The following is a 16197-nucleotide window of genomic DNA, read 5'->3' as shown; positions in this document are numbered from 1 at the left end:
CAGCCACAAGAACAATTCATCTGGCAACAGTCCTCTCGTACGGGGCCTGTTACACACAACCAGAAGCTGTATTAATATATGCGTAAATGATCACTTCTCAAACATTCATACATACTCGTGACAATAACTATATTCAGCTCAATAAAGAATAAAACATGATAAAATGAAATAACTGGAAAAAAGCACAAAGGGTTAATACATATTTAAGCACATTTAGGATATATATTCCTTCACCATTTAGTTTGTGTTTGTTGCTTGGATTTGTCCTTCATCACAATTTGCTTTTCACATTTAAAAAAACAAACTGGAACTGATTGACACTGAGTAACTAACATTGTAAATTCATTACTTAAAATCCAGCTGCTGTTTAAATAAAGTGGCAGTATTTGACCTGACATACTGTGACGTTTTCATAGAGGAGGAGAAATGGAGGAGGAGGAGTGGCTCAAGGTCTTACTTATAGTGGCCTCTCTTCAAACCAAAAAATCAGTTGCATCCTGCCGTCACAACATGTTTTTCCTTACGTTCATCCTTGTCACCGTGCTGCTCCCTAAAGGCAAGTTTCTCTTTCGTTTGCTATTGACTTTATGAAATTCTGCTGAATTTACGTTTATTTATTGCTTTTGATAACAGTTACCGAGGCGGAGCAGATCATTTTATGTGTCATACCAAATAAAACAGTGGTGTGAGTTATCAGGGCACGTGAAGAAAACTGATAGTTGTAAGTTGACTTTTATGAATGAACAATGAATTGTTTTTAAAATGAGTGCAGTGCCCGTAGGAAGTTTGTATTCCTATAGAAAACTGGGAGCTTAAGTAGGTTTTTCATGGACGGTCGTATGAGGCTGTGTTTGAAGGTGGGATGTACAAAGAGGTGAACTAACTCTTACATAGTTTTAACAGACAAAGTGTACGATAGTTAAGACATAGTTGACATTGGGATACAAAGAGACACACAAATAGTTATTTTAAGAAAAAGATTGTGTCATGATTCACCCCTGCTCAGTCCTCGACCGTTAAGTTTTTTCTGTCTGTCTTTATTGATTTCTTTTTGTCTGTGTTTTTGATTATCTGTTTATTTTGCTTTTTTCTGTTCATCACACTTCAGTCACATGTTGAGTTCCGTTATTGTTTAAGTTTAGTTTTGATCCAGTGTTTTTGATTGTGTTATTTCATGATTGCTTGTGTTACTAGTTTGATTTGTTGGGTTTACTACGTTAGTCTTCGGTTATATTATTTGTGTCAGTTATGTTCTAGTTTCAGCCTTTGATTTTCTTGTTGCCTTCTTTTCTGTTTATTGTCTAGTATTTATCTTTTCTTGTTGAGATTCCATGCATTCTTTGTTTTTTAGTTCTTCTCAGTCTTGATATTTTAGTATTGTTAGTTGATGGTTATTAGTCATGTCCATGCTGTCACTGCACTGCCTTGTCAACACTCCTCATCTCTGTTCTCATGTATTCACACCCAGTTTCATTTGTATCACTGTCTCCCTCTGATCACTGCACTCTCTTGTCCTGCACCTCATCAATCATGTATACCTTAGATCACACCTGGGAGTCAGAACCCTTTTTAAAGTTGGGGGAGCAATACTGAGTTGGGGGGTCTGGGGGACCAAATTAAAAATGGTGCAATTTGGTCCCCCAGACCCCCCAACTCAGTATAGCAAGCTTTCAAGCTCACCTCTCTTTTCAAAGAATTTGGTTAGCAGCTGCTTTCTGTCATTTAGTTTTCTTTCCCTGTCCTTTTTCTCTTCTTTTTTGAAATCCGGACTTTGATTTTTTTTTAGGAAAGACATATTTTATTTCAGCCTAAACACTAGGGCTGCAACTAACGATTATTTTAATAATCAGTTCATCTGTCGATTATTTTTTCGATTAATTGTTTTGTTTTGTTTTTTTACTTACATGTGAGTTTTGCCATTATTTCTTTAAGGCCTGGTTCACACGACAGGTTTCCAAAACACACACGTGAAGATAAAAAAATCACAGCTCTAACAGGTTTGGTCGTCCAGTGTGTGGTGTTCAGCTACACGGCAAGGACAACAACACCACACACGAACAGATTTAACACACGAACATTCACAGCTCAGACAGGAAATCTCGCAAAATCTCTCGAGATTAAACGTGACTTCAGAGTAAACAAACGGAGGTACTTTGTGGACTATTTAAAACAGAGGGAAAAAACGATACAAAAAGAAAAAGAAAAGGCGTTCTTTAAAGGAGTGGGGACAGCGCGACCACCGGATTTTCTGGTAAGTCAGAACAGCTGTTTTGATTTTATTTTCCGCTCCGTGCGTCCGTCACCTCGCTTTCTGATTGGCTGGACGTCACATTCAGCAGGCTGCGTGCTCGTTTTGGTCAGAGGACACAACACACGCTGCGATATCGGGCCAAAAAAAAACAACATGTTGAATATCCCCGATTTGCGATCGGAACGCTCCTGACGCCCTTCCGAGCAAATCAGAGCGCTCTGAACACACCACACACAGGAGGAATATCTGATAAGATTATCTTTGACGTCATCACGATTGTCGGGGCGTCCTTAAGATTGTCGGAAGGGGAAGATCGGGTCCGATATCGGCCTAATTATCCTGCCGTGTGAACCCGGCCTAAGTGAGTTATTATTAAAAGGCCTTTATCAGGCAACATCAGCGTTTGAGCTTGTAACAAAGTTATGTTATATTCTCGTCAAAAACATAACTGGAGTAGTGTTTTTTTATTTTGCACATACGAGGTCTGTTAGAAAAGTATCGGACCTTTTTATTTTTTGCAAAAACTATATGGATTTGAATCACGTGTGATTGCATCAGCCAAGCTTGAACCTTCGTGCGCATGCATGAGTTTATTCACGCCTGTCGGTTGCGTCATTCGCCTGTGAGCACGCTTTGTGGGAGGAGTGGTCCAGCCCCCTTGGCGGATTTTCATTGTGAGGAAAATGTCTGAACGGCTGGAGCAGTGCTGCATCAAATTTTTCCAGAAACTGTGAGAGACAGCCAGGTGGACACCATTCGGAAAATTCAGATGGCTTTCAGGGACGATTTTATGGGCATCACAGAGATTAAAGAGTGTTACAGCCAGTTTAAAGACGGCGCACAATGGTGGAGGGCGCGCCGTGCTCCGAGCGGCAATTGACAGGCTGAAATGACCAGATCATTTCCAAACTGAATGCTGTGTTGATCCGGGACATCGTGTGACTACCAGAGAAATGGCAGAAAAGGTGAACATAGCACTTTCCCAGCACATTCCACTGTTAAAGGAGATTTTTGTCATGAAAACAGGAGCGGAGGAATTCGCCAGGGAGCCGCTAATGGCGCAGAACGAATGCACCTCCGTGTTGGTCTCAAAGGACATGTTGTGACATGCTCAGCTCTTCGACAATTTCTCGGATACTCACTCGACTGAAAAGCCACCCAAAGCCGTCTGAAACTTCCGAATGGTGGAAGAGCTGGGCATGTCCCGTGAGACTTCCAGCATGGAGGTGCTTTTTGTTCTGCGCCATTAGCGGCTCCGTCCTGACGCGCGAATTCCACCACACGTCTTTCATTACACAATCTCCCGTAACAGTGTAATGTGCCAAAAAAGTGCTATGTCCACCTCTCTTGCCGTTTCTCTGGTAGTCAGATGACGTCCCGGATCAACACAGCCTTCACTTTGGAAATGATCTGGTCGTTTCAGCTTGTCGATGGCCGCTCGAAGCGCAGCGTGCCCTCAGCCGTTGTGGGCCGTCTTTAATCTGGTTGTAATGCTCCTTAATCTGTGTGATACCCATAAGATCTTCACCGAAAGCCATCTGAATTTTCCGAATGGTTTCCACTTGGCTGTCTCTCACAGTTTCTGAAAAAATTTTGATGCAGCACAGCAACAGTCGCTCAGCCATTTTCCTGACAATGAAAATCCGCCGAGGGGGCTGGACCACTCCTCCCACAAAGCCTGCTCACAGGCGAATGACGCAACCGACAGGCGTGAAAAAACTCACGCATGCGCACGAAGGTTCAAGCTTGGCTGATGCAATCACACGTGATTCAAATCCATATGGTTTTTGCAAAAAATAAAAAGGTCTGATACTTTTCTAACAGACCTCGTACATATATCACTGACACACCACACCTGATTATGAGCATTTTAGATGCCTACAGCAACTATCTCAACCACTGCCAACATGTTACATCAAGTCCACAAAAGTATTTTAAAGGCCTGACAAAAGTGTAATATTTTATATTTAAGATATTTTCATGAAAAAAGACACAAATGTGCAGTTTACTGCATTTTATTATTTCTTTTGTAAAAACACAGCTAAGATGTGGTTTGACCAAAACAAATTGTCATTAAACTTAAATAAAACAGGGATGAAGTGGAGGTGTAAGAGTCACTAGGTGTTCACAGGAAACACTTATTTCTATATTTATTTATTTATGTTCATTGTTAGTTGGTTTAATCTTTTCTGTTTGGTTTTATCAGATTCTTTTTGTCCGTTTCTATAAAACTGTATTGTGGCATTTTATTAGTTATTATTACTATTACTGTTGTTGTTGCTATTATTATTATTGATATATAAATAAAAATGAATAAAATATTACAATTTGTAATACATTTGACTCTTTTACGTCAACAAACAATGAGCCATGAATTATTATACAGAAAACAAATGTGCTGACAACTGAAACAGTTTAATGCTAACTTTAACATTGAAAACGCCGTAGACATGCTAATGCGTTAGCATCGGTCCCGTTTTTAAGTTATAAAATACATCTATCAACTGTTTCAGAAGACCATAACAGGTCAGATTAACATAAAAAGGTAAATATTACTCACAGACATATGCTCTTTGGGGTTTTAGTGGGGAAAAATTAAAATTAAGCAAAATAAAACACTGAATCAACAAAGCACCGGATGGAAGCACTGCTTTGATCTGCGAATCACTGCTTTGATTGGTTCAAGGGTCAAAGCAAAGCCACGCTGCAGCAACAGTTGATTTATATGGAAGAAACAAAACATTTGCAGTAAAACAAAGTTATTAAACAACTAACTGATGACTAAATTAGTTGACAACTCTTTTAATAATCGATTAGTTGTTTCAGCTCTACTAAACACCTCCTCTTTCTGTCAGATCCAGTTTGGGATATGTGTGTGTGTGTGTGTGTGTGTGTGTGTGTGTGTGTGTGTGTGTGTGTGTGTGTGTGTGTGTGTGTGTGTGTGTGTGTGTGTGTGTGTGTGTGTGTGTGTGTGTGTGTGTGTGTGTAGCAGAGTGCCACCTGTGCGCTTGGACTAAACCATTGTACAACTGTGCAGGGGTGGAAGGGCCCTCAGAGATCTTTCAATATTATTATTAGAGCAGAATTATGTTTTGCAACATTTACACATTCATTCTAATTATATTCTTTTACAACATAAATTGTATGGACATTAATAACATGCAACACAAAAATGTATTTAATGCCAGTTTTTTGTGCTCTGGGCCCTGGGTACATAGTACCTTTTACCCCCCCCCCCCAGTCCGACGCCCCTGAGCCAGGGTGAAGGGAGTGGAGAGACACGGGGGGTAATAGGGATGGAGGGAGGGAGACATGCGTCATGGGCACATGAGTTAAGTTTCTGTCAGTTTCTGTCCGTGTGTGTGTAAAGTGTGACGTTGCTAGGCAACAGCAGGCTGGGGGTGAGGGTAGATAGATAAGAAGGGGGAGCCAAATTCCCTCAGCAAGGCCGTAGATCCATCTGGGGGAACTTCAGGGAATTTGGACTTCAGGAGCCAATAAGGCTGCCATGTTGATGTTAGACAGAGAGATACAGAATTCCATTGACTGCACCTCTGACCATCCAGAGTGCAAATTTATGAAGAATATTCTCCGGTCCTCAGCAGCACATTCCTTTGCAATGCAGAGTATATGCTCCAAGATGGTCTCCATTTTGCATTTGACTTCACAAGTTCACGCAGTCTGAGATTGCACAGCATTGCCCAACTTATTCATCATGACAGGCCGATGAGAAGACAAGATTCTGGAAGCAGCCGTCTTGCAAAAATTCCTGTGGGTCAGGGCAGCGCACAAACCAGTCAGCACCAAACCTCCCACCATAAAAGCGAATAGAAATAAATGCTCATGTCTTCCACAGAGAGTGGAGCCACATGTCACACTCCATTCTCTCAGGCGTCGAGAGCATAGTCCGCTGGGTGGGTTCCATCAGGGCACACAGGGTCCCCCAGCCCTGACTTACTTGTCAAAGAAAAAAAAAATGGTGTCAATAGCGTTGAGAGACCAGCTGATCAGTTCCATGGTTAATCCAAATCTTAATTTGAAGAATTCACAGTCTGGTGAAGCTGAGACTTTGAAGGTTGGAAAAGAGCTAGAGAACAGAAAAAGGAGGAGAGGAGAGGGGAGGAATGCGATCATCCTTGCCAGAGTCCAAAGCCATGCGAGTCACATACACACAGACGTTTCTTGCTTTATAGATTGTCTATTCAGTTGCCCAAAATCTATAAATGTTCCGTGATTAAAGCAGAAGAAGAAGAGGGAGTTTTTTCACTGGACTGTACACAAGCAGGTGATCACTGACAGCTGTCAGCCTTTTTGTGCGGCCAGATGGACAGCTCCTGTGCTCGCGTGCGCACGTGGAGTGGCTGGTACAGCATTTATGGACACATACACACACAGCTGAGTGAACATTTCAGCCACACGCTCACACACTGCTTTGATCACCTGTTCTACACACGCAGCTCATTCAGCCATTGTGAACACACGTGCAACTGAGTGGACACACATTCATCACTCGGATCGCCTGTTCTACACACGTACATGCGCACACTCCATCATGTGAGACACACACTGATGAGAGGTCAGTTTAGTGCTGGGAATGTGAGGACAAGCAGATATTTGATTGTGTGGGTGAGTGAGTGAGAGTTCCAGTGTCGGTGCCATCTGACAGCAGTCTGTGTCATCTGACTGTTGTCTGAAATATGTTTTGGCTGCATCCGGCAGGTGTGCACGAGGCAGTCCAGATACGTTCGGACCACGGCTGGCCACGCCCTTTTCTTCCCAAATGCTTTGGATAATGGCAGTATTTGGCGTGTCGGAATGGTTCCTCCACATTCTTGCTATGTGTGACGGGGGGTTTAATGTTGATATTGCTACTAAATCAAATTAATTTTTTTTTCTTAATTTTTTTGACTCTTGTGTTGTATCAGCCTCCAGCCTGACATGCTGCACTGGTCAAGGCTCAAGCTGCACAAGCACGCAATGTTCTGCATATGAACTTTGTGGTGCGACACGAATAACTGCATATCTAGGTATGGATGAAGTCTGCATCTAGTTATTACTGTGATCATTACAGAAAAACAAGACCGCTCTGTGCTGACTTGTTTCATGTTGCAGGCGGTACACAAATTACAGACCTCACAAGAAGAAGTTGTGCTCTGGCCGAGAATTGTGCTTCAGGATCGATCAACAATGGAGTCACTAAGACTGTCGCCAACACCGTGTGCTGCTCAACTGACAACTGCAACAACCAAAATGTTCCTGGTAACCTCATGTGCTTCTTTGTACTACACACAGTATGTGGTAAAACTACAAAACCGTTGTATGAAAAAAAGCTGAACTGTGCAGCTCTCTGTCACCTCTGTGTGTGTGTGTGTGTGTGTGTGTGTGTGTGTGTGTGTGTGTGTGTGTGTGTGTGTGTGTGTGTGTGTGTGTGTGTGTGTGTGTGTGTGTGTGTGTGTGTGTGTGTGTGTGTGTCAAATACCAACAGCAAGAGGAAAATTATTTCAGGACAAGTTCAATATTTTGTGAATAGATTGTTGGTTTCTTATATTCTATTTGTTGAACTCTCATTTTTAAGTGAAGATGATGAATTTGGGTGATAAGAGGAAGTGGAAAAAGAACTGTACTTTTTAAAAGGAGGAACTGAGTGTAGAAAAATACTCAGCCCACGTTAATCCTTGTTATTCAGATGAAAATCATAGATTTTATTTTACAGAACCTCCAAGCAGCACTCCAAATGGGAAAAAGTGCTTCACCTGTGATGGACGTAGCTGCACCACAATTATGAACTGTGAGGGGACTGAGGACCACTGCATTTCAACAACAGGTATCAGATCAACAGCCCCGCTCACAGCAAACATCAGTTCATGTTCCTGACAAGGAGTTTTGTTTCTTTCAGCGTTGGTGGACAAACAGAAGGTACCGTTAAAGGGCTGTGCCTCCAAATTGTTTTGTTCAGACATCGTGAATTCACAGTTAGCTGCAGTCATCGGAGACAAAATTAACTGCTGTCAGGGAAACTTGTGCAACGGTGCCAGCAGAACGAGCGCTGCCATCCTCATGCTGGTGACCCCGCTGCTCTCTTTGATCATGTTTGCTTAAATGATGGGGACGGTCACATTAGTCCACACCATCTTCAGTAATAAGAGTATGAAACGTATCAGTGCTACTGTGACTGCTTTCTGCCAGAGGTTGGATCATCTCTCTCATATATGCAGCAAGAACAGCTGCCTCATATGATGTAAAAGATTGATACCAGTCATTTCTATATTTCAAATCTTTCTGTATTACAGATAAAATTTTCTTTTTTAATATCAGTTCAAAATGCAAATTTCTTTGTTTTGTGCCATGATGTGTGTGGAATAAAAAGAATATAGAAAGTTGTTTCAGCTTCTGTAGCTTTTCTGATTGTTGCTCAGTTGTGCAGAATAAAATCTTCATATTCATCACAGCGCTTTTATTTGACTTATTTAGTGGTTATAATTTCTGCTGAGGTGGTTAATTGATCATCTGAATCAGAGCACAAATATAATTATCGATCCACCAAACATTAAACCAAAATCTTAAATCTAACAAATCAAATGAAAATCTTGTGTGATTTCAGTATATTGGGAGAGTTTTATATTTCTGTCTTCTCATCTTCATTATTTCAGTCAGTTAAAAAAAATAACCCAATATATGATATATTTGTGAATTCTGCAAAGTGTCTACTTTTTATGAGAAGTGAAGGAATATATCCTGAATGTGCTGAGACCCCTGAATTATCCTAAGAAACGCTCCTTGATGGAAAACTGCTGTTTTTTCCAGCTCCTCCACCAAACACAGCTAATTTGTACAAAGCACGTTTGAATCAAGACATTAAATGTCGCTTTCAACAACCTGGTTTCATGGAAAGTTGTGATTCAGCAGCACAAAATATACATTAATCCATTGGTTTGTGATATTGTGACGAAAAGCACCTCATTTTCGTCACGGCAGCACAAATTCATTCTAATTCTGTTGTATGGCTGGGGGGCCTGGCTGCCTTTTTGTTTCTGTCTTTTGTTTTTCCTTCCAGGTGGCTTGCATTTGGGACTGAGTGGCTGTGTAGCTGAGTTTATCAGGACCTCACCCTGATCACCTGCGGCTCGTCAGGACTCACAGCTGTGGTGCATCTACATGGATTGGAACATGGTGGCATTCAAGACTGGAGTACACAGTGTGTATTTGCCAGAGACGCGACCTTGTAACCAGACGGGTGAGATCGTCATCTCGGGAGCCATCTCATCATCAGTGGATGCAGAGAACGTCCAGGTTTGATGCATGGTCTGTGAAAGAGGAGAGGGTGAGGTCTCACGCTCGTCAGCACACTTCCTGAGGTACGTTAGATTTTGTGACTAACATTTATACAGTCAGTAAATGTGGTGTCCCTCACACCTTATTATATTGAGCTGTATGTTGGTCGTTTAAATCAGCTTCCACTGCAGTGGAGTTTTGTGAACTGGATGTTCCATGCCTGCAGGGTGGGAAGCTGATTAGTAATTAAGCCAGGAAGTGTTTGCTGTTTGTGCACCTTTGAGCGGTCTCTCTGTGTGTTGAGTGTGGACTCACATAATGATTCCTTCTTTCACAGACTCGGTTTGTCGCGGCCACCTGGGGGGTGTCGGCGGGGTCCTTGGGTCCGGACCAGTTCTGGCTCCGGACCGTTAGCGCTGCTGGGAGCGCACCGCAATCCACCACGCCAGACCGCGCACTTTTATATTTTTCACAGCACTGTTATGTTCATTAAACTCTGTTATCCTTTGTACCGTGCTCTGCTTATTTTATACTGGGTCCTTCAAACGCTGGTCGGTTCTCCGGGCTGCGTCCGACACATAACAAATTCATTCTGTGATGGCTGCACGAAATTAAAAGTGAGGCGTGGTGGGGGTTTGGGGGTGGTTATGGTTCTGGTGGGGGGAAGGAGTAAGATTAGGTTATGGTTAAGGTTAGGGTCAGGGGTAGGAGTAGGGTTAATAATAGTGAGTTTAAAAAAAAACTTGACTCAGTAAAATTTGACTCATTTCGTCACGGGAGCACGAAAAAAAAAACGTGAGACTGGGCTGTTTTCACACAAGATATTTTTTATTATAATATTGAATGTTTTTCATGAATAAAGCCATGGAAAAAAAATGTGCACACATGCCAATGTTCTCTTCTAAATATTGTCTTATTGTTCCAACTGTCACATCTGGGACACATTCAAGGGGTTTTGTCCACTCTTCTTTGGGCAAGTTCCAGACATTTGTGTCGAGATTTGCTGAGGTGTGGCACAAAAAGCAGATAGACACAAATGCAGACACACAGACTGTGGCATAGGAGTTATCAAAAGGGTTTATCCAAAATTCAGGTAGTGTTTCGGTACTGTTAGATTTATTTGTTATTATATTTTAGTTTTTACTATCAAGTATTTGCTAAGCTTAAATGGTTATTTTTAGTGAGTTTTAGTTATCTGTTTGAATATACATGTCAACTGGTCTGAATCTGATGACAAACAAAGGAGTTAGGTTCCACCAGGTACCGAACAACTGGGTTTCCCCTCGAGCTACGCAAGCAATAAGGTTAGGGATTGCGGGAATAAAACCCACCCACTTTACCACCTACATTGTTTTTATAAAAAACACTTAATTGGCTTTGTTCGGGGTCTCTCACAAGATGGAGTCCCAATGTGGGCTGCATCTCTGGGGACCCAGGCCTGTTTTTCAACATGACTTTAAATAAATTCAAACTGAAGAATACTAATTACAATAAGAACTGGGTAGAATTAAATAGTAAACAGTGAGACAGTCAGCCAGGCAGAGGTAACAGACGAGAGGCAGAGACGTGGTCCAAAAAACAAGCAAAGGTCATAAGTTGGCTCTCACTGCGGTATTGTATCACTTCCTGTTCCGGAGCACAGCGGTGTTTTGCTGTATCTGTTAGCTGTTTAATCTGCGCAGTTAGATTGATCTAGTTAACTAGATAACATTTTGTTTCACAGTGTAATCTTCATGTGCCTTAACTAAAGCACTTGTTGTGAAGGTGTAGTGACACGGACCCACAACAGGGGGCGTTAATGAACGGACAATGGATAAGCCAAAAAGTAACAATTTAATGTTGTGAATTGCACAACGGAATACAGACAAAAACAACTAGAGTACAGTCAATTGTATACAAGGTGACGTGTGGGCAGGCTCGAGGATAGAAGACGTCTGTCCAAAGAAGAGCCGGATCCCACACGGCTTCCACCGCCAGCGGATCTGAAGAACACCGGAGCCGCCAAGTCCCGAGCCCCAGGTGGCCACCGTCTCCAGCTGTCAGACCAGGTACTGCTGGCAGAAACAGAAACAGTTAGTGGTGGGTGTGTGAAGTCACACCCAGTAATCTCTTCGTACTTAGTTCCTCCAAGAGGGAGAACCTCCAGAAACAGAAACACCCGTGCAGCTCCTGTCAGTCGCTTCTCTGGAAGGAGTGAGAGGCGAAGACGTCGCAAACCCACACTGTACGCCAATCCAGCAGAAGACTGTATCCACAGGGCAAACGGCTGCACACAGAGCAATATTAAGTAAATCACAGCAGAGAAGGTTACCTTGCTTGATAGCTGATTTCTCGGCGGGGAGGTTGCAGTCCGGCCTTTATGGTGATGGTGAGTAGTGGATGAGTGACAGCTGGTACGGATGATGAGTGACAGCTGTCACTCCCGGTCGCTCCGACGCCCTCTCGTGCTTGAAGCCCGCACTTCAAGCAGGGCGCCATCTTGTGGTGGTGGGCCAGCAGTACCTCCTCTTCAGCGGCCCACACAACAGGGCCCCCCCCTCAACGGACGCCTCCTGGCGGCCGACCAGGCTTGTCCTGGTGACGGGTGTAGAAGTCGGCCAGGAGGGCCGGGTCCAGGATGAAGCTCCTCTTCACCCAGGAGCGCTCTTCGGGTCCATAACCTTCCCAGTCCACCAGATACTGGAACCCCCGGCCCTTCCGACGGACGTCCAGGAGCCGGCGTACTGTCCACGTGGGCTCCCCGTCGATGATCCGGGCAGGAGGCGGTGCCGGTCCAGGGGCACACAGTGGTGAGGTATGGCAGGGCTTGAGTCTTGACACATGAAAAACGGGGTGTATCCGCAGTGACCGGACTGAGGACTTTGAGTATGGTACATGGTCCAATCTACCTGTCCTTTAGCTTCTTGGATTCCACCTGCAGGGGGATGTCCTTTGTGGATAGCCAAACCTCCTGCCCGGGCTGGTATGCAGGGGCCGGGGAACGCCGGCGGTCTGCATGGGCCTTAGCCCTCATCTGGGCTCTGAGCAGGGCAGAGCGGGCGGTACGCCACACCCAACGGCACTTCCTCAGATGGGCCTGGACCGAGGGCACCCCGACCTCTCCCTCCACTAGCGGAAACAATGGGGGCTGGTACCCCAAACACACCTCAAACGGGGAGAGGCCGGTGGCAGATGAAACTTGGCTATTATGGGCGTACTCGATCCAGGCCAGATGGTCACTCCAGGCCGTCGGGTGCGCGGAGGTCATGCAGCGGAGGGCCTGCTCCAGTTCCTGGTTCGTCCGCTCTGCCTGCCCATTCGTCTGGGGGTGGTACCCAGACGAGAGACTTACGGTGGCCCCCAGTTCCCTGCAGAAACTCCTCCAGACCTGGGAGGAGAACTGAGGACCACGATCAGAGACAATGTCCGATGGAATCCCATGCAGACGCACGACGTGGTGGACCAGGAGGTCTGCAGTCTCCTGGGCCGTCGGGAGCTTCGGGAGGGCCACGAAGTGGGCCGCCTTGGAGAACCGGTGCACTATCATGGGGATGGCAGTCATGCCCTGGGACGGCAGGAGGCCCGTGACAAAGTCCAGGCCAATGTGAGACCAGGGGCGATGAGGCACGGGCAGGGGCTGGAGTAGGCCTTGGGTCCTGTGATGGTCGGCCTTGCCCCTGGCACAGGTGGTGCAGGCCTGGACATACTCCCGGACGTTGGCTTCCAGAGACGCCCACCAGAAGTGCTGCCGGACCACTGCCACGGTTCTTCGCACCCCTGGGTGGCAGGAGAGATGGAACCGTGACAGAAGTCAAGGACTGCAGCCCTGGCCTCTGGTGGGACGTACATCTTGTTCTTGGGTCCAGTCCCCAGGTCCGGGTTCCGTGTCAGGGCCTCCCGGATGGTCTTCTCCACGTCCCAGGTAAGGGTGGCCACGACAGTGGACTCAGGGATGTTGGTTTCCGTTGGGTCCGATAGCTCGGTCCTGACTTCCTCCTCATGCACCCGGGACAGGGCGTCAGACCGTTGGTTCTTCGTCCCGGGGTGGTATGTGATCTGAAAGTCAAAACGCCCGAAGAACAGTGACCAGCGGGCTTGCCTGGGGTTCAGAAGCTTGGCGGTCCGGATGTACTCCAGGTTCCGATGGTCCGTGAAAACCGTGAATGGTACCAAAGCTCCCTCCAACAGGTGTCTCCACTCCTCCAGAGCCTCCTTCCCGATTGCCAACGTCATAGTTCCTTTCAGCCGGGGTCAACCTGCGGGAAAAGTAGGCAAATGGGTGGAGAACCTTGTCGGACTCCCCGCTCTGGGATAGCATGGTTCCTATCCCTGAGTCAGAGGCATCCACTTCGACTATAAACTGGGGTTTTGGATCGGGCTGCACCAGAACTGGCGCAGTCGAAAACCGGCGTTTCAACTCCCTAAACGCGGCTTCGCACTGATCTGACCAGGTGAAGGGGACTTTTGTGGAGGTCAGGGCTGTCAGGGGGCTAACTACCTGACTGTAGCCTTTGATGAACCTCCGGTAAAAATTAGCAAAACCGAGGAACTGCTGTAATTTCCTATGGTTTGTTGGTTGGGGCCAATCTCTCACCACCGCAACCTTGGCCGGATCAGGGGCGACGGAGTTGGAGGAGATAATAAACCCCAGGAAGGACAAAGAAGTACGGTGGAACTCGCACTTCTCGCCCTTGACAAACAGCTGGTTCTCCAATAACCGCTGCAGGACCTGACGTACATGCTGGACATGGGTCTCAGGATCCGGGGAAAAGATGAGTATATCGTCTAGATATACGAAGACAATCCAATGCAGGAAGTCCCGCAAGACATCATTTACCAAAGCTTGGAACGTCGCGGGCGCATTGGTGAGGCCGAACGGCATGACCAGGTACTCAAAGTGACCTAACGGGGTGTTAAATGCCGTCTTCCACTCGTCTCCCTTCCGGATCCGAACCAAGTGGTACGCATTCCTAAGATCCAGTTTCGTGAAAATTTGGGCTCCATGCAGGGGCGTGAACACTGAATCCAACAGAGGCAAAGGGTATCGATTGCGAACCATGATCTCGTTCAGCCCTCTGTAATCAATGCATGGACGGAGTCCGTCGTCTTTCTTGCCCACAAAAAAGAAACCTGCACCCATCGGGGAGGTGGAGTTCCGGATCAGCCCGGCAGCTAATGAGTCCCAGATGTAGGTCTCCATTGATTCGCGTTCCGGACGTGAGAGGTTGTACAGCCTGCTGGACGGGTACTCAGCGCCCAGTATCAAATCAATGGCACAATCGTATGGACGGTGCGGGGGCAGCATGAGTGCCAGATCTTTGCTGAAGATGTCAGCGAGATCGTGGTACTCCTTAGGCACCGCCGTCAGATTGGGGGGGACTTTAACCTCCTCCTTAGCTGTCACACCGGGTAGAACCGAGGATCCTAAACACTCCCAGTGGCAGGTTTCGCTCCACTGTGTCACAACCCCAGACGGCCAATCAATCCGGGGATTGTGTTTTAACACCCATGGAAAACCCAAAATCACTCGGGAGGTAGAAGGTGTTACATAAAACACAATCTCCTCCCTGTGATTTCCAAACACAACCATTGTCACTGGCTGTGTCTGATGTGTGATTAGTGGAAGAAGGGTGCCATCTAGTGCCCGTACCCTCAAAGGTGAAGGTAGAGCCACTAGAGGGAGCCCGACTTCCCTTGCCCATCTGCTATCCAGCAGATTCCCTTCCGACCCCGTGTCTACCAGTGCTGGGGCGTGAAGGGTCAGATCCCCGCTAAGGATCGTAACTGGGATGCGTGCTGATTTACGGGGTTTCCCCGCGTGCGTGTTATGGCCCACCCTTAGCCCAGTTTCTAAGGGCAGGGGCGTTGTCGTTTAACCGCTTGGGGCAGTGCCTCTGTAAATGGTCACTCGAGCCACAGAAAAAACACTCCCCGCGGGCCAGCTTCCGTTGTCTGTTATTTGATTTAACTTTGGCCCTGATCGTGTCCATAGCTTCATCAGCAGGGGGAGCTGTTGCCACACGGGAGTCACGGGCTGTGGAGCGTGGGGAAGGCAGCACCCTTTCGGACCCGGAAGGAAGAGGGACGGCTCGTGCCCGGCCACGCCCCCCGCCCTGCTCCCGACGGTGTTGCTCTAATCGGTTATCTAAGCGTATAACCAGATCAACAAGCCCATCGAAATCCCGCGGTTCGTCCTTAGCCAGTAAATGCTCCTTCAGGACCAGAGACAGTCCATTTAGGAAGGCGGCACGGAGCGCAACGTTGTTCCAGCCGGACCTCGCTGCCGCGATGCGGAAGTCGACTGCGTACTCAGCTGCGCTCCGACGCCCCTGTCTGATTGACAGCAGCAAATTAGAAGCAGATTCGCCTCTATGAGAGTGATCAAAAACCTGTTTGAACTCCCTCACAAACCCAGTATACGTCGTTAGGAGCCGTGAATTCTGCTCCCAGAGCACCGTAGCCCAGGCGCGTGCCTCTCCTCGAAGCAAATTTATTACGTAAGCCACCCGGCTGGCGTCTGACTCGTACATGACGGGGCACTGTGAAAAGACGAGCGAGCACTGCATTAAGAAGTCCGCGCACGTCTCGACACAGCCCCCGTACGGCTCCGGAGGGCTTATGTAAGCTTCAGGGGATGGTGGGGGTGGTCGTTGAATGACCAGCGGAATGTCAGATTCAGGCCTCCGGTCAGCAGG

General features: G+C 46.5%; 1 protein-coding gene across 1 annotated transcript; it reads left to right on the top strand.

Annotated features, from left to right (window-relative positions):
- The first annotated feature begins 421 nt into the window (after positions 1-421).
- On the top strand, positions 422-8697 carry LOC117514566 (phospholipase A2 inhibitor and Ly6/PLAUR domain-containing protein-like). Its single transcript, XM_034175090.1, has 5 exons — positions 422-556; positions 7177-7278; positions 7364-7510; positions 7965-8075; positions 8148-8697. The coding sequence occupies exons 1-5, from the start codon at positions 427-429 to the stop codon at positions 8348-8350; spliced, it is 693 nt and encodes a 230-aa protein (XP_034030981.1). The 5' UTR covers positions 422-426; the 3' UTR covers positions 8351-8697.
- Positions 8698-16197: the final 7500 nt, after the last annotated feature.

The sequence above is a fragment of the Thalassophryne amazonica genome, chromosome 7 (genome assembly GCF_902500255.1).
Source record: "Thalassophryne amazonica chromosome 7, fThaAma1.1, whole genome shotgun sequence".
In the NCBI taxonomy this organism is placed as follows: domain Eukaryota; kingdom Metazoa; phylum Chordata; class Actinopteri; order Batrachoidiformes; family Batrachoididae; genus Thalassophryne; species Thalassophryne amazonica.
Note: the sequence above shows the minus strand (reverse complement) of the source record. Positions and strands in the feature narration are given on the sequence as shown.